This window comes from Scyliorhinus torazame, chromosome 15 (genome assembly GCF_047496885.1).
Source record: "Scyliorhinus torazame isolate Kashiwa2021f chromosome 15, sScyTor2.1, whole genome shotgun sequence".
NCBI classification, from domain to species: Eukaryota; Metazoa; Chordata; class Chondrichthyes; order Carcharhiniformes; family Scyliorhinidae; genus Scyliorhinus; species Scyliorhinus torazame.
Window position 1 is genome coordinate 79,078,503 of NC_092721.1, and position 18,080 is coordinate 79,096,582.

At 49.5% G+C, this 18,080-nt stretch overlaps 1 protein-coding gene across 1 annotated transcript in view; it reads right to left on the reverse strand.

Moving 5' to 3' along the window:
- The window catches only part of LOC140391630 (protein diaphanous homolog 3-like), an 837,607-nt gene extending 820,496 nt beyond the window's left edge, over positions 1 to 17,111 (reverse strand). Inside the window, exon 1 of the mRNA XM_072476316.1 lies at positions 16,816 to 17,111. Coding sequence (XP_072332417.1) covers positions 16,816 to 16,965 — 150 coding nt within the window. The 5' untranslated portion in view covers positions 16,966 to 17,111. The remainder of the gene's footprint in view (positions 1 to 16,815) is intronic.
- Between the last annotated feature and the right edge of the window lie 969 nt (positions 17,112 to 18,080).

Below are 18,080 nucleotides of genomic sequence, written 5' to 3' on the forward strand. Positions count from 1 at the left end.
AACATGACAGTTTTTCTTCTGTCTGGCATGATCATCAAATAATTCACCTCAATTAATTTCCTTTCAATTTGATAAGGCCCATTAAATCTTGCTTCTAATGGTTCACCTACCATTAATAACAACATTAGTATTTCCTCCCCACTAACATAACAGTTTTTTGATTTCTTATCTGCCTCTTTCTTCATCACATGTTGTGACACTTTTAAATGCTTTCTAGGTACCTCACCAGCCCGTGTCAATCTCTCCCAAAGTTTGACACAGTCCAACAATGTCGTCTCCAAACGCTGACTCAATGTATCTGGTCAATTTAAGTGGTACTCGCATCTCATGACCAAAAATCAATTCAAATGGACTGAATTTAGTTGATTAATTAGGTACATCCCTATTGCAAATGGAATTCCTTTATCCCAATCCTCTGGATAATCATGACTATAGGCCCTCAACATGTTCTTCAGAGTTTGATGCCATCTTTCTAATGCCCCTTGTGATCCAAAATGATTCAATTGCTTTACTCCTAAGCTATCCATAACTTCTTTGAATAACTTCAACATAAGAACATAAGAACGAGGAGCAGGAGTAGGCCATCTGGCCCCTCGAGCCTGCTCCGCCATTCAATGAGATCATGGCTGATCTTTTGTGGACTCAGCTCCACTTTCCGGCCCAAACACCATAACCCTTAATCCCTTTATTCTTCAAAAAACTATCTATCTTTATCTTAAAAACATTTAATGAAGGAGCCTCTACTGCTTCACTGGGCAAGGAATTCCATAGATTCACAACTCTTTGGGTGAAGAAGTTCCTCCTAAACTCAGTCCTAAATCTACCTCCCCTTATTTTGAGGCTATGCCCCCTAGTTCTGCTTTCACCCGCCAGTGGAAACAACATGCCGCACCTATCCTATCTATCCCCTTCATAATCTTATATGTTTCTATAAGATCCCCCCTCATCCTTCTAAATTCCAACGAGTACAGTCCCAGTCTACTCAACCTCTCCTCGTAATCCAACCCCTTCAGCTCTGGGATTAACCTAGTGAATCTCCTCTGCACACCCTCCAGTGCCAGTATGTCCTTTCTCAAGTAAGGAGACCAAAACTGAACACAATACTCCAGGTGTGGCCTCACTAACACCTTATACAATTGCAGCATAACCTCCCTAGTCTTAAACTCCATCCCTCTAGCAATGAAAGACAAAATTCCATTTGCCTTCTTAATCACCTGTTGAACCTGAAAACCAACTTTTTGCGACTCATGCACTAGCACACCCAGATCTCTCTGCACAGCAGCAGGTTTTAATATTTTATCATTTAAATAATAATCCCTTTTGCTGTTATTCCTACCAAAATGGATAACCTCACATTTGTCAACATTGTATTCCATCTGCCAGACCCTAGCCCATTCACTTAACCTATCCAAATCCCTCTGCAGACTTCCAGTATCATCTGCACTTTTTGCTTCACCACTTATCTTAGTGTCGTCTGCAAACTTAGACACATTGCCCTTGGTCCCCAACTCCAAATCATCTATGTAAATTGTGAACAGTTGTGGGCCCAACACTGATCCCGGAGGGACACCACTAGCTACTGATTGCCAACCAGAGAAACACCCATTAATCCCCACTCTTTGCTTTCTATTAATTAACCAATCCTCTATCCATGCTACTACTTTCCCCTTAATGCCATGCATCTTTATCTTATGCAACAACCTTTTGTGTGGCACCTTGTCAAAGGCTTTCTGGAAATCCAGATATACCACATCCATTGGCTCCCCGTTATCTACCGCACTGTTAATGTCCTCAAAAAATTCCACTAAATTAGTTAGGCACGACTTGCCCTTTATGAACCCATGCTGCGTCTGCCCAAAGGGACAATTTCCATCCAGATGCCTCGCTATTTCTTCCTTGATGATAGATTCCAGCATCTTCCCTTCTACCGAAGTTAAGCTCACTGGTCTATAATTACCCGCTTTCTGCCTACCTCCTTTTTTTAAAGTGGTGTCACGTTTGCTAATTTCCAATCCACCCCAGAGTCTAGTGAATTTTGGTAAATTATCACTAGTGCGACAATCTGAGTATAGTCTATATCTAGTAAAAAATATTGGTTCAGTCCTCTATAATCCTGTAAGATGTAATGTTTCTTAGTGGAATTGCTTCCAGAAATCAAGTTTAAAAATCCACTATGGTCAACAGATATTCAGTCCCATTTTTGGTGTTAGGCAGGAGACGCACACCATCAATTAGGACTCTGGAAAAGTTCCTCAAATGCTGGAATCAGTTTGAACCGGTATGATTACTGCTTGAAATTTCCCTCTTACCTGACATGCGCGACTACATCCTAATGCAGCCCAAGCCAATAAAATTATTTTGCATTTTTCTTTGATTTTTCCTTAGTCCTAAATGACCCCCTATTGGAACCTCATCATAGAATCCATACAGTGGACTTCCGGTGGCGCTCGCAAGCGGAGCAGCCGCATTAAGAAGAGGCTCCTGCCAGTCCACGATATTTCAGTCTTTTTCAGGGGTTTGCCCCGTTAGTTTTTTTTTCAATTCAAATTTCTTCGGCCTTTCGGGCCCAAGGGACAGGCACCGGATCGGGCCGGTTTGGAGTCGGTGGGAAGCCCCACGGGAGTGTCCGGCGGCCAGAACAGGGGCATGGAGCCCGAAGTGAGCAGCAGGGGCGGAGCTTGACACGAGGCAAGGCAGCCGGGCCAAACCCAGGGCGCGATGTAGATGGGGAAGTAGAAGGCATCGTGTGGCTCCCACTGAAAATGGATGATTGAGAAGTTTGAAGTCCGGTCCCGGGGGAAGAGTTTCTTTTTATTTTTGAATTTTTTTTTTTAAATTAGTACTTTTTTAATTTTATAATTTATTTAAATTTTGAAGAAAGGGGAAAATTATAAGTCGTTAAAGATGCCAAAAAGAGCTGTGAAGAGGGGAGGAAACGCAGGTTCGCCGTCGAGTTAGAGGACCAGTAAAAGCGCTGACAAGATGGCGGATGCCGGACCGAGTGGTAGGGCCGCACTACATACGGTGGAAAAGATGAGCGAGATGACGGCTGTGGAGCTTGAGGAGCAGTTTGCGAGGCACATGGAGGCGTTGAGGAAGGAGATGGTGGTCGCACTGAAATCATTGGTGGAGGAGACAATCGCCCCGGTGAGGGTAGCTGTAGCAAAGACATAGGTGAGAGAACAAGGTGAAAAGATGAAGGAAGTGGAGGAGGCAGTGCCGCAGCACAGCGACCAGCTCACCTCGATGGGGGAAGAGCTGCAGAGAGTGGTGGAGGTCAACAGAGGATTCCGAGCAAAGCTCGAGGGCTTGGAGAACCGCTCGAGGCGGCACAATCTGAGGATTGTGGGCTTGCCTGAAGGGGCAGAGGGCTCAAGGCCAACAGAGTATTCGCTGATGGAGGAAGGGTGAAGATCCCACCTGGTATGAACTGGACCGAGCTCATCGGTCGTTAACGAGTAACTGAGCCGCCGAGAGCAGTAATTATCTGCTTCCATAAATACCATGTGAAGGGGAAGATGTTAACTGGGCAGAAGCGGGAGGTGCCCTGGGCTGGTGCTGGAGTTCGGATTTATCAGGACTTGATGGTGGAACTGGCGAAAGAGACGAGCGGCGTTCATCCGAGTGAAGGCGACCACTGTACAACAAAGGGGTGCGATTTGGTATGGTGTACCCGGCAAAGCGGAGGATATTTTTATTTTGAAACTATGGAGGTGGCTGAGGTGTTCATGTAGGCAGAAGGATTGGGACAGAAGTGAGGAGTGGAGGTGGAAGCGAGATCGTGGACTGCATTTGGGGAGCTGAAAAATGTACAAATGTTATAACTTTCTTTTCACTGACCTGTGTTGTAACTTACTTGACTTCACATTGTTAGAGTTAAGTTTTTGTTTGGTTTGATTGGCACTTTTGTTCCCCTTATTTTGTTGCAACGGTTATATGTTATTTTATTGAATTGTATGGGTTAGATTGTTTTTTTTCTCCTTTTTCTTCTGGGACTGGGTGGGAGGTGACGGTATGCCTTATGGGGGGGGGGGGGGGGGGGGGGGGGGGGGGGGGGGGGGCACCTGCACTAGCTAACTAAAGTCGGTTAGTGAATGGAGGGGAGGGGAGAAAAGAGGGCTGCGGACATTGGAGCCTGGTTAGGAGGTCTTGATGGGCCTACGAGGCGAGCAAAATGGGGGGGGGGGGGGATTCTGGAAGGGAGGGTAGGGGGTTCAATGTAAATAATGGATCGGGGCGGGGACTTCCGGTGGCGGCTATGAGGGAGTAAGTCACACACTTGGTGGCTCCCACTCCGGTCGGACTTTTGGACCTTTTCCCCCGACTTTTTTGCGCTGGATTGGAAAGTAATAGCACTCAGGCACTGAATCCATACAGAGGGGTATGGAACTAAGTAGGAGGAAGGATCGCAAACAGCTGAAGAAGTGGACAAGCAAGGGCAAAGGGGAGGCTGTGAGTGAAACCAATACGGCCGATGTCCAGACCAGGGCACCGCCAGCTCAGCCGACAATGGAGCACCTGTTGCAGGTTATGCAGGAGAACTTCCTAGCACTGAAAAGTGATCATTTGGAACCGCTCCAGAAATCGTTTGACCGAATGGAGAAAAGGCTGGATGCCCAGGCTGGGAAGATCCAGGAGCTGGAGAAGACGGTGGAGGAGCAGGTGGACTTTCAAACAGTGGCGGACATGGAGATTCGAAGGTTGAGAGGCCAACAAAAAATGCTCCTGGAAAAGCTGGAGGACCTGGAGAACAGGTCTCACCGGCAGAATTTAAGAAACGTTGGCCTCCCAGAAGGGGCCGGGGGTTGGATGATGCCACGTATGTGGCAGATGTGTTCCAGAAGCTGCTGGGAAAAGAGGTGTTCCCTCGCCCGCCAGAGGTGGACAGGGCACATAGAGCGCAGGTGTGGCAGCCGCGGCGAGGGGGTCCCTCCCTCACGAGTGGTGGTCCTGTTCCACAGGTTCCTGGATAAGGAGCGGGTTCATCAATGGGCCATGAGCACGTGGAGCTTCAACTGGGACAATAGCACCCTGCGCGTTTACCAAGACCTGAGCGCAGAGGTGGCCAGAAGGAGGGCAGGCTACAGGCAAGTTAAAGAGATTTTATATAAGAACCAGGTGAAATTTGGGCTGCTCTATCGGGCGCGACTGTGGATTACGCACGAGGGCCAGCACCATTATTTTGAGGAACCCGAGGAGGCGATGGACTTTGAAAAGAGGCAAGGGCTGGTCCCGAGCTGAAGACTGTTGGACTCGTGTTGGAACTTTTAATTCTTTCTCCCTTGCTTCTGAGATGACTGCATGTTTTTTCATGCTTTTGTATCTTGGTTTTTATGTGTTTTTTGTCTTTTTTCTCTTCATGTCTCTTTTTCGTTTTTGTGTTTGAGTTTTGTGAGAAAAAAAGAGAATAGTTAGAATGGTTCGGGTATGGGGGGGGGGGGCGTTTTTCGGGAATTTTTGCAAATGGTTGACAGTGCCTGCTATTTTGTTTTGTATGACTTAAATTGCACTACTGTTGGGACTGTCTCTGTCCTGTTTAGAGTATTTGTTCAAGCAGGGCTGAGTTGGGGAAGTGGTGTGGATGGGCCGGAGCCAGAGAACAATAGGTGAGAGACTCGCTGGCGCCAGAGTTGGCAGCCACCAGGCTAGCTGGGTGGGCTATTCAACAGAAGCCAGGTGGGGGGTGTTCATTTAGCTAGTTTATGTCAGGGGTTAGGTTATAAGGTGGTGTTGCTAATGGGGAAAGGGGGGGGGGAAAGAGAGGAGGTCTGCCGACGATGTTGGAAATTGGGCATGGTAACAGTGAGGAGGTTAGGGGTGGAGGCGGCCAGGAGGTGGGCTAGAGGAAGCGCGACACATGGCTTGGGGGCTGGCCAAAGGGGGGGGGGGGGGGTGAGGTGCCTCCCGACCAGGCTGATCACCTGGAATGTTAGAGGGCTAAACGGGCCAGTCAAGAGGACGCGTGTGTTCACGCATTTACGAGTTTTGAAGGTGGACGTAGACATGTTACAGAAGGCTCACCTGAAAGTGGCTGACCAGGTCAGATTAAGGAAGGGCTGGATTAGTCAGGTCTTCCATTCGGGGCTCGACACTAAGACCAGGGGGTTGCGATCTTGATCAACAAGCGGGTCCAATTTGAGGTGAAGGGCACAGTTGCAGACGGGGGGTGGCAGATTTGTTATGGTCAGGGATAAGCTCGAGGGGATGAGAGTAGTCCTGGTCAATGTATATGCCCCTAATTGGGATGACATAGATTTTGTTAAGAGGTTGCTGGGGAAGATCCCTGACTTGGACTCATGCAAACTGATCATGGGTGGGGACTTTAACACAGTTCTTGATCCTGGCCTGGACCGGTTGTGTTCAAAAACAGGTAGGGTGCCAGCGATGGCAAAGGAACGGAGCGGGTTCATGAAGCAAATAGGGGGAGCTGACCTATGGAGATTTAGTCGGCCATCGGCGAAGGAGTTTTTGTTCTATTCTCACATCCACAAGGTGTATTCCCGAATCGATTTCTTTATCATGAGCAGGGACTTGCTGACAGGGATGATGGGTGCAGAATATTCGGCAATTACCATCTCGGACCATGCTCCGCACTGGGCTGATCTGCAGATTTGCAAAGATAGTTTTCAGCGCCCACAATGGAGGCTGGAAGTTGGGCTGCTGGCGGACGAGGCGGTGTGTGAGAGGCTGAGGAAATGCATGCATAATTACCTGCAGGTAAATGATACTGGAGAAGTCTCAGCAGCGGTGCTCTGGGAGGCGCTGAAGGCAGTGGTGAGAGGGGAGCTGATTTCAATCCGAGCCCACAGGGACAGGACAGAAACGGACCGACTGGTTAAGGAAATTTTACGGACGGACAGGAACTATGCGGCGTCTCCGAGGCTAGAGTTACTTAGGAAACGATAGAGGTTGCAGACTGAGTTTGGGGTGTTGTCCACAGGGCTGGCCGTAGAGCAGCTTAGAAGGGCAAAGGGCGCAATATACGAGCATGGGGAGAAGGCTAGCAAAATTAGTTGCACAACAACTAAGAAAGAGAAAAGCGGCTAGGGAAATAGGAAAGGTAGTCAACAGGGAGGGAAACCTGGTGGGGGACCCGGTAGGACTGAACAAGGTGTTTAGGGACTTCTATAGCAAGCTGTACACCTCTGAACCCCCCATGGGACCGGAGGGGATGAGGCGCTTTTTGGACGGACTGACCTTCCCAAGAGTAGGTAGGGGGTTGGTAGACAGGCTGGGGCCCCGATCAATACTGAAGTAGTACTGGGGGGCCTGAAGGTCATGCAGTCGGGTAAAGCCCTGGGGCCGGATGGATATGTTTTATAAAATGTTCTCCGAGATAGTGGGGCCGATGCTCGTCAGGGTGTTCAACGAGGCAAAAGACAGAGGGGTCTTACCCCCGACGATGTCGCAGGCCACTATCTCGCTTATACTGAAACGGGATAAAGACCCGGAGGCATGTGGGTCCTATATGCCGATCTCTTTGATTAACGCAGACGCTAAGTTACTGGCAATGATCTTGGCGTCTAGAATTGAGGACTGTGTACCGGAAGTGATCAAGGGACTGGAAAGGGCTGGTCCAGTGGGGAGTGGAACATAAAGTCTTGTTATATGCGGATGACCTGCTGTTATACGTGTCTGACCCAATGGCGGGGATGGACGGAATCATGGAAACCCCGAGGGAATTTGGTCCGTTCTCAGGATATAAATTGAACATGGCAAAGAGCGAGATGTGGGTACTGCAGGCGAGAGGTCAGGAGAGTAGGCTGAGGGGCTGCCGTTCAGGCTGGTAGGGGGAAGCTTCAGATATTTAGGGATACAAGTAGCGCGAGACTGGGGCAAGTTGCATAAGCTAAACTTGTCCCGGTTGGTGGAACAAGTGAGGGACGAGTTCCGGAGATGGGATGCGCTCCCGCTGTCATTGGCGGGGAGAGTGCAGACGGTGAAGATGTTGATTCTCCAGAGATTCTTGTTCATATTTCAGTGTCTCCCCATTTTCATTCCGCGGTCCTTCTTTAAGAGGCTAGATAAAATTATCCTGGGATTTGTTTGGGCGGGAAAGTCCCCACGAGTGAGGAAGGCTATGCTAGAGAGGAACCGAGGGGTTGGCGTTGCCGAACTTTAGCAACGACTACTGGGCAGCTAACATAGCCAAGGTAAGGAAATGGATAGTGGATACAGGGTCGGTTTGAGAGCGGATGGGGTCAGTGGAGGCGGCATATAGGGGAAGTGAGAGCATCGGTTTGGTCCCCAATCTGCAGTAACCACCAATTTGCCCCGGGGAATGTGGACGGTGGTTTCCAATTATGGTGGAGGGCGGGGATTGAGAGGATGGCCGACCTGTTCCTGGAAGGGAGCTTCCCGAGCAAGAGGGTGTTGGAGGAGAAGTTCAGGCTGGCGAGGGGGAATGATTTCAGGTACTTGGAGGTGCGAGATTTCGTATGCAGATTGGTACCATCCTTCCCACACCTCCCACCAAGGGGAATCTAGGACAGGGTAGTTTCCAGAGGAGAGGTGGGAGAGGGGAGAGTCTGCGACATTTATAAAGAACTAATGGGAGCATAGGAGGCACAGACTGAGGAACTGAAGCTTAAGTGGGAGGAGGAGCTCGGGGGGGGGGGGGGGGAAAGAGAAGATAGAGGATGGCATATGGGCCGACACTTTGAGTAAAGTAAACACGACCGCTACAGGCGCCAGGCTCAGTCTGATCCAGTTCAAGGTCGTACATCGGGCCCACATGACGGTGGCCCAGATGAGCAAATTCTTTGGGCTGGAGGACAAATGTGCTAGATGTGCCGGAGGACCAGCAAACCATGTACACATGTTCTGGGCGTGTCCTAAACTAAGGGGGTACTGGCAGGGATTCGCGGACGTCATGTCCCGGATATAGAAAACTAGGGTAGCAATGAGTCCTGAGGTGGCAATATTTGGGGTTTCGGAGGACCCGGGAGTCCAGGAGGAGAAAGAGGCCAACGTCTTGGCCTTTGCTTCCCTGGTAGCCCGCCGACGAATACTGTTGGCATGAAGGGACTCAACTCCCCCAAAGTCTGAAGTATGGCTTTCGGACATGGCAAGCTTTCTCAGGCTGGAGAAAATTAAGTTCGCCTTGAGAGGATCGCTGTCAGGGTTCGCCCGGAGGTGGCAGCCCTTCGTTGACTTCTTTGCGGGAATTAATCGTCAGCAGGGGAGGGGAGCAGGGGAGGGGGTTTACGGGTAGCGTAGAATAGGGGATTGCTTAGGCAGGTTCTTGCGAGAGGAGAGCCAATGCTTGCATTATGTCTTATTTGCTTTTTGTACACTACGGTAGAATGTTGCTGTTTTATATGCCAAAAATACCTCAATAAAATTGTTATCAGAGAAAAAAAAATAATGGATAGGGGCGGGTCAGGCTCATGAGGCAGGGCCCAGTGGTATAATGATGGAGGATAAGACGGCGGGGGGGGTGGTGGTCACGTGGAACGCGGGAGGGTTGGGAAGTCCAGTTAAGAGGTCAAGGGTGCTTTCACATCTTAAAAGTTTGAAGGCCGATGTAGCAATGCTGCAGGTGACTCACTTGAGGTGAAGGACCAGATGAGACTTAAAAAGAGCTGGGTTAGCCAGGTGTTTCACTCTGGATTTGACGGAAGGGTTCGAAGGGTAGCAGTAATGGTCAGCAAAAGGGTACAGTTCCAGATGGGGAAGGTGGTTGCAGATTAGGGGTAGGTATGTGATTGTGAGAGGGGTGCAGGCTCGTGGCACTGGTAAATGTATATGGTCCCAATTGGGACGATGTGGGTTTCGCGAAGAAGATGCATGGCGCCAACCCCGACTTGGACTCACACAAACTGATAGTGGGGGGACTGCAACTGGGTGCAGAAGCCAAGGTTAGACAGGTCATGGCCGTACTCGCTGGTCCCATCAGTGGGGGGGGGCGAAGGCGTTGGCTAGGCTAATGGTGGAAATGGGAGGGGTAGACCCTTGGAGGTTTCTGCACCCGCTTTTCTCAGTTGTCCACAAGGTATACTCGCATATCGACTTTTTCGTGGTGGGGAAGGCGCTGCTGGCTGGGGTTAAGGGGGCGGCAATTGCAATATCAAATCATGCTCCGCATTGCGTGGATATGGTGCTGGAGAAGGGGGTGGTACAGAGACGAGGGTGGAAATTAGATGTGGGATTGTTTGGGGACCGAAGGTTCTGTGACAAAACTGAAAAAGTAATCGAGGAATATGTAGGTTTCAACTGCACGGGTGAGATGTCGAAGGCGGTTGTCTGGGAGGCTCTAAAGGCGGCGGTGAGGGATGAGGTGATCTTGTTCAAGGCTAGGCTAGACAAAGAGGAGAGGTTGGAGCATCGGAGGGTAACAGATGAGATGCTAGAGTTGAATAGGAGGTATGCAGAAGATGGGAACCCAGCAAAGTTGGAAGAGAGGAAGGAACTACAGGCGAGCTTTGACTGACTAGCGATCAGGAAGGCGGTACGCCAATTGAGGAGAGCAAGGGATGCAGTTTACGAGCATGGAAAGAAGTATGTTGGCAGGTCAGCTCTGGCAGGAAAATTGTCCAGGTGCAGGGAAGTTGGTGATAGCTCCAGATCAGATTAACAAGGTCTTTAAGAAATTCTGTGAGGGGTTGTACAGGTCAGAGCCACCTGGGGGAGGCCGGGAAATGCAGGAATTTCTAGATGGGCTGGAGTATAAGTTGGTACCGCTGATGGTGGGGATGTTTGGGAAGGGGAGAGGGAAGGGAGGTGTTACCACAAACTGGTGCAGGCATCGATTTCGCTGTTGCTTAAAAGAGATAAGGATCCAACGAAGTGTGAGTTGTATAGGTCGTTATCACGTTTAAACGTGGACACGAAGATATTGGCGAAGGTACTGGCAGGTAGGCTGGAGGAGGTGTAGATCAGACGGGGTTTGAGAGAGGGAGGCAGCTCTTTTCGAACATTAGGAGGGCATCGAACATGGTTATGGCACCAACGGAAGGAGAGGAAAAGAGGTGGTTGCGACATTGGATGCCGAGAAAGCGTTTTACCGTGTAGAATTGGGGTATTTGATGGCAGTTCTGGAGTGGTTTGGGATCGGACCAAGATCGGCGTATAAAAAGGAGCCGAGGGCGAGTGTCCGCACAAATAACATCAGGTCGGAATACTTTTCTCTCCACCGTGGGACTAGGCAGGGATGTCCTATGTCGCCCCTGCTGTTTCCACTCTCGATTGAACCGTTGGCCATCACGTTAAGAAGTTCGGGGGTATGGAAAGGGGATGGTGCCCGGGGGAGGGAGGGGGTAGAGGATAGGGTGTCCTTGTATGCCGCTGACTTGTTATTATATGTGTAGGAACCGGGTGTATCAATAGGGGGAAATACTGGAGCTGCTTCGGGAGTTTAGGTCTTTCTTGGGGTACAAATTAAATCTAGACAAGAGTGAATATTTTGTAGTGTCTCAGCCGGGCTGGGGGGGCTGCCATTCCGCAGGGCACTTTAGATACCTCGGGGTGCAGGTTGCTCAGGATTGTGGGGGGTGCTCCGTAGGTACAACATTTCTAGTTTGGTGGAGAGGGTGAAAGCTGATCTGGCAAGGTGGGTTGGTCTCCCGCTGTCACTGGCGGGTCGGGTACAGGCTGTTACAATGATCTTGTTGCCGCATTTTCGGTTTATTTCCCAATGCCTGCCGATTTTCCTGCCAAAGGCATTTTTTGGAGAGATTGAAGGGATGATTGCCTTGTTCATATGGGGAGGGAAGGTGTCCAAAATTAGAAAGGAGCTGCTACAGAGAGGAAGGCAGGCAGGGGGTTTGGGTCTTCCAAACCTGATGTATTATTACTGGGCAGCGAATGTGGAGAAGGTACGGAGCTGGGTCAGAGGGGTTGATGCCCAGTGGGTCAGCATGGAGGAGAGTTTGTGTAGGGGATCGGGATTGAAGGCGCTAGCAACAGCACCGCTCGTGACGGCGCTGGGAAGATGCGCAAGGAGTTTGGTAGTAATCGCTTTGTTGAGAATTTGGAAGCAGTTTCACCAGCAATTCGGGTTGGGGGCAGGGTCAAGGAAAATGACGATTCGGGGAACCACAGATTTGAGCCAGGGAAGTGGGATGGAAATTTTCAGAGATGGGAGGAGAAAGGAATTAAAAGATTTGTTCCTTGGGGGTCGGTTTGCAGGATTGAAGAAGCTTGGAGCGAAGTGTTGGCTGGAGCAGGGTAAAATATTTAGATACATGCAGGTTTGAGACTTTGCCAGAAAGTCGATACAGAGCTTCCCAGTAGAGCTGGCCTCCACATTGCTGGTGGAGGTGCTGACGACAGGGGGAGTGGATGAGGGGGTAGTGTCAGTAGTTTACAGGACTATTTTGGAAGAGGAGAAGGCACCGCTGGATGGGATCAAGGCAAAGTAGGAGGAAGAGTTGGGAGAGGGTATGGAGGAGGGGTTCTGGTGTGAGGCGCTCCGGAGGGTGAATGCCTCAACCTCGTGCGTGAGGTTGGGGCTGATACAGCTGAAAGTGCTGTATAGACCACACCTTACAAGGATGAGCCTGCTCTTTGAGGGGATAGAAGATGTGTGTGAATGTTGCGGAAGGTACCCTCATTTGTTCAGGTCCTGTCCATAGCTGGAGGATTACTTGAGGGAGGTTTTTAGGGTAATCTCTAAAATGATGCATGTGAAACTGGACCCGGGCCCTTGGGAGGCCATATTCGGGGTGTTGGACCAGCCGGATTTGGAAAAGGGTCCGGAGGCAGATGTTGTAGCCTATGCCTGGTTGATCACCCGAAGGCGGATCCTGTCGGGATGGAGATCAACCTCTCCACCCTGTGCCCTGGTGTGGCGGGGGGGGGGGGGGGATCTGCTGGGATTCTTGATTCCAGAGGTCAAATTTGAACTGAGGGCAAGGATGGAGGGGGTTCTACAATTCATGGGCTTTATTCATTATGCACTTTCGAGAATTGGATTACATTGAACATTTGGGGGGGGGGGGGGGGGATGTATGTGTTAATGGTGACTATGGGCGATTCCGGATTCCTTTTTGTTATTTGTTTATGTTAACATGCGGGCTGCTGTTTGGGGGTTTGGTGGAAGGTGCCCATGGAAAGAGCACCCTACTTAAGCCGAAGTCTCCATCCTAGCCACGTAACTCAGTAATCCCACTTAGTTTGGACAGAACAATTTAGCATGGCCAATTCATCTAACCTACACACCTTTGGGCTGTGGGAGAAAACCCACACAGACACGGGGGGATAAGTGCAAATTCCACACAGATCGTCACCCGAAGCCAGAATTGAACCCAGGACCTGGAGCTGTGAGGCAGCAGTGCTAACCCCACCATGCTGCCCGCAAAATCTCCTTTCTATAACCCACTGGTAATACCACGATGAGTTTTTGCCCATTTGTCATCTGCTGGGAGTACATAACGATCACATTAATACATTATTTGTAATGTAATAACACTCAGGAATACAGTCAGATTTAATTTCCATTGATGCTTTCTGATAGAACTGCTTTCTCGGAGTCTTTCTGTTGCAATTCAATCAACTTGCTTGAGGTAAGGATATCCACTTCATCCACCACCTGCTTTTGTTCTTTACCAACCATCTGATCAAATATGGTTTCCGACAACTGAGCCTCAGCCTCCCTATCGGCACTCCTCAAGATCCTCCTGCCTCAATCTGTGGCTTTGTGATCTGGTTCCCACGCAATCAGGAAACTCCTGGATATGTTTCTTGCAACATTTCAGTTGTTTGAATTTCCACTGGCCTTTCAAGCACAATAGGCTGCGCTCCGATCTGTGACCGAACTACATCATTAACTAGGATAATTTTGTACTCCTGAAACGGTAATTCTACTATTACTCCTAGCACCACTTCTCACTGGACTCTCTAACCTTACCTTGAAAAGTGGCACACTACTGTTCTCACCACTAATTCCACATATTACCACCTTTTCTGACAATGTTCCAAACTCCCTCACAAATAGAATCCTTAGAAAATGTTTCTTCTTCTCCTCCTCCCCCCTAAATCTATTGGCTGTTGGCTTCAAATAGGTCCTGGAACAAGCTGCTGATTGGCCTCCACATTTTGTGGAAGCCATCCTCTGACCCTCTTGATAGTGAACTTGATCTTCTCCAGGTGGAAAAATTCCAATAGGTCTGCCAGCCAATCTGCAACTCTGGCTGGTGCTGCTGATCGCCAGCAAAGCAGGATTCTTCGTCAGCGGGCGATTAGGTAAGCAAAGGCAAGGATGTCAGCCCTCTTCCCATGAATCATTCTGGCTGGTCTGATACCCTGCCACCCTAGAGCACAGCTCCACCTTCACAACCTTGGACATTGCCTCGAAGAAGACTTTCCAAAACCCGACAAGTGTGGGGCATGCCCAGAACAGGCGGACGCAGACATGGGGAGAATGTACAAACTGAACATGGAGTGTGACCCGGGGCCAGGATCAAACCTGGGTCCTCGGCGCCGTGAGGCAGCACTACTGACCACTGCGCCATCGTGCCACCCATACTGTACAGGAGTTTCACCCAGGCACTGAACCCTGCTCCAAGCTCAAACCGCTCTAGTACCGCTATGAGGTACTTCCATTCGACTCTGTCCAGGAAGGTGATCATCCCTGGCATTCTCTCACAGATTGGGTCGTTATTACATGCAGCAGGCGCCTCATGCTCAATGTCAGCTGTCTGCCCTTGACAAAGCTAGTTTGGTCTTCTGTTCCCACTCTGGTATGCAGTTCTCACCCTTTCTAGGGTATCAGCGAGATTGAGGCGGCAGGGCATAGGTGCGGGGCAAGTACCATTGCAAATTATTTGTTGAAATCGGCCAGGAATAAGTCTGGTCCTGGCACCTTCCCTGCCAGCATGGAGTTAATACTCTCTATCACTTCTCCTAGTTCTGGTGGTGCTTCCAGCCCCTGCTTTCTATCTTCCCCCACAACTGGCATTGTCCCCTGCTGGGGTCTTGGAAGTCTATAGCCCCGGGTAGAAGGTCCCAAATGCCCCGGACTTTTTCTGGCTAGTTTGCCTTTGCTGTCTCTAATCTGAGCTATTTTCCTTGTGGCTGCCTGCGTTCTCAGCTGGTGAGCCAGCAGGCGGCAGGCTTTGTCTCCGTGCTCGTACAGGGTCCCCAGTATCTGCCGGAGGAGTTGGTGCACTGCTTTCCTCATGGAGAGCAAATCAAAGTTTATTTGTAGCTTTTTCCCTTTCCGCCAAGAGCTCTATGGTCTGGGCCTCGGAGTCTTCCTCCAGTATGGAGTCGACTAGCTGTTGCCGAACCACTGTCTCTTCCCTATCTCCATGTACCTTGTTCGTCAAAACGTTGATGAGTCTAAGACTAGGAACAAAAATATAAGATAGCCACTACAAGGCAGCACAGTAGCATAGTGGTTGGCACTATGGCTTCACAGCACCAGGATCTGAGGTTTGATTCCCAGCTTGGGTCACTGTCTGTGCGGAGTCTGCACGGGTTTCCTCCCACAAGTCTCGAAAGACGTGGTATTCGATCATTTGGAGTCTGAATTCTCCCTCTGTGTACCCGAACAGTCTAGGGGCTTTTCACAGTAACTTCATTAGTGTTAATACAAGCCTACTTGTGACAATAAAGAGAAGTGAATTAAATGATTCTACAGCACAGAAACAGGCCATTCAACCAAAATAATATCGGTTGATGTTTATGGATCCTCATTTATCTATCCCTATTAGTAGATCCATGTATTTTGTTCTCTCTGATATAGAACATACAGTACAGGAGGCCATTGGGCCCATCGAGTCTGCATCGACCCACCCAAGCCCTCACTTCCACCCTATCCCGGTAACCCAATAATCCCTCCTAACCTTTTTGGTCACGAAGGGCAATTTATCATGGGCAATCCACCTAACCAGCACGTATTTGGACTGCGAGAGGAAACCGGAGCACCCGGAGGAAACCCTCGCACACACGGGGAGAATGTGCAGACTCCGCACAGTGACCCAGCGGGGAATCGAACCTGGGACCCTGGCGCTGTGAAGCCAGTGCTATCCACTTGTGCTACCGCGCTGCCCTGGTTACCCATCTTCCCCTTAAATTTAATCTACGTTATTTGCCTCACCGACTACTTGGGAGATCACATTCCACATTCTTACCACTTTTAGGTAAGAATTTTCTTCAGAATTCCCATTTAGTAATAATAAATGCAATGGGCGCACAGCAAAGACCCACAAATAGCACTATGGTAGTCTCATCATCTGATAACGTTGGTGGAAGGGTACATGTTGAATGGGACACCAGGGAGAAGAAACGGATATTCTTCTAAATACTGACACAGGGTCGTTTGATTGATTGAAAGATTGATTTATTTTAGTTAGCGACCCCATTATCGCCTGACAAAAAGGATGGCAGAAGACAAACTAGTCAGAGCTGGGCCGAGCAACTCCTGTCAAAGTCAGCTGACCTGTCAACATAGACAACAACTTCCCGGGAAAGAGACCCAGCCTCCTTCCTCCAGTTATACCGCCACGTCTTTGTTCTTGCAGATTAATCCACACTAATAGAGCTCAAAAAACTAAAAATAAAATATCTAATCATCTTAAATTTGGACAACAATTTGTTACGAACCAAAACATTAATACGGCATCATAGCGATGTATTTAAACGAGTAGGCTAACTGTAAAATTAAAATTACGTAAAGTTTAAGTACAGCTCCAAGTTGCCCCGCATGTTTGGGGATAGGTGCAGGCTCCTGCCATCACCTGTGCCTGTGGTTAAAGATTCCAATTTCAGTTCCGAGTATCATTAGCATCTGCAATGTCGGAATACAGTAGATCACTCCCCAAAGCAAAACTGCCCGACGTGAATGAAACTAAAGTTTGTTAAAGTACTTACGAATTTGTTCCTCCTTTCTGCGTCTTCACGCAGCGGCCCAGGGGTGGCCTCCCTGTCGCGGAGACCAGGAGCTGCCAGCATTTTTTTCCGATGGGCACTGCTCTCTCCGCCATGGGGGGAGTGGGGGCGCTGACGATTATATCGCTCCATGTTTATTTAATTCACTCTTGTTCTGGAAGAAAATCCCTCCCCCCGACCTGGTGAACTCGGTTTAATCCTGCTTCACCTCTCTGGTCCGGATAGCACCCGCGCCGAGCTTCCTGCGTTCACTCACTCTCCGTTGGCGGCTTTTCTCCCCCCACCCCCTCTCTAATTGAGAGCGAATAACCCGCCGTCGCCACTTGGACCAATCAAATCAATCGCACAGTTGACCAATCGGAAAGCAGGCTGGGCGGGGCCATGACATCATGTGCTAACGGCCGCCGCGCGCGCTTTCCGGACTTTCAGGCTGAGAGTTATCCATCTGCCTCGCTGACTGGCCTTACTCCTCTCGATCCTGGCTTCATTTTCGTGTGATTAAACTAAAAAGGCAAGATTGCCAAAGTGCCGCCAATGCAATGAACAATGGAAATCTAAAGGTAACTTGACAGGAACCGATGATTCGCAGTTCGGGTGATAAAACGTACTTCGACAGGGTCATTATCAAACCAAGTGCAGACGCTGCCCCATGAAAGGAGTGAATAGCCCAAACTTTGCGGCGGCAATAACACTGCTGCTATTGATTACCTCAGTGCATCACGGCTGCCAGGGAGCCAAAATAACGCTCAAATCTGGAAGTTGCTGTGAGTCAGAAATGGTTGCATGATGATGCCTGGCAGCGGCTGTAAGTACATAAACTTGGGTTCAATGCCCTGGCCTAACAATGTTATCGACACTGAACTATTTGGGACTGGAGGCATACTTCGAGCACAGACCTTTAAATTAGGAATGTTAATTAAACACTTCCAGTACAGTGATTATTTGGCACTGCAGCCTCACAGCGCCAGGAACCCGAGTTCGATTCCGGTCTTGGGTGACTGTGGGGAGTTTTCACATTCTCTCCGTGTCTGCATGGGTGTCCTCCGGGTGCACCAATTTCCTCCCACAGTAAAAAGATGTGCAGGTTAGATGGATTGTCCATGCTAAATTTGCCCCTTAATGTCTGACGATATGCAGGTTAGATGGATTGTTCATGCTAAAATTTCCCCTTCGTGTACAAAGGTGTGCAGGTTAGGTGGGTTGGGCATGATCAATGCATGTGGGGTTACGGGGATAGGGCCAAGGTA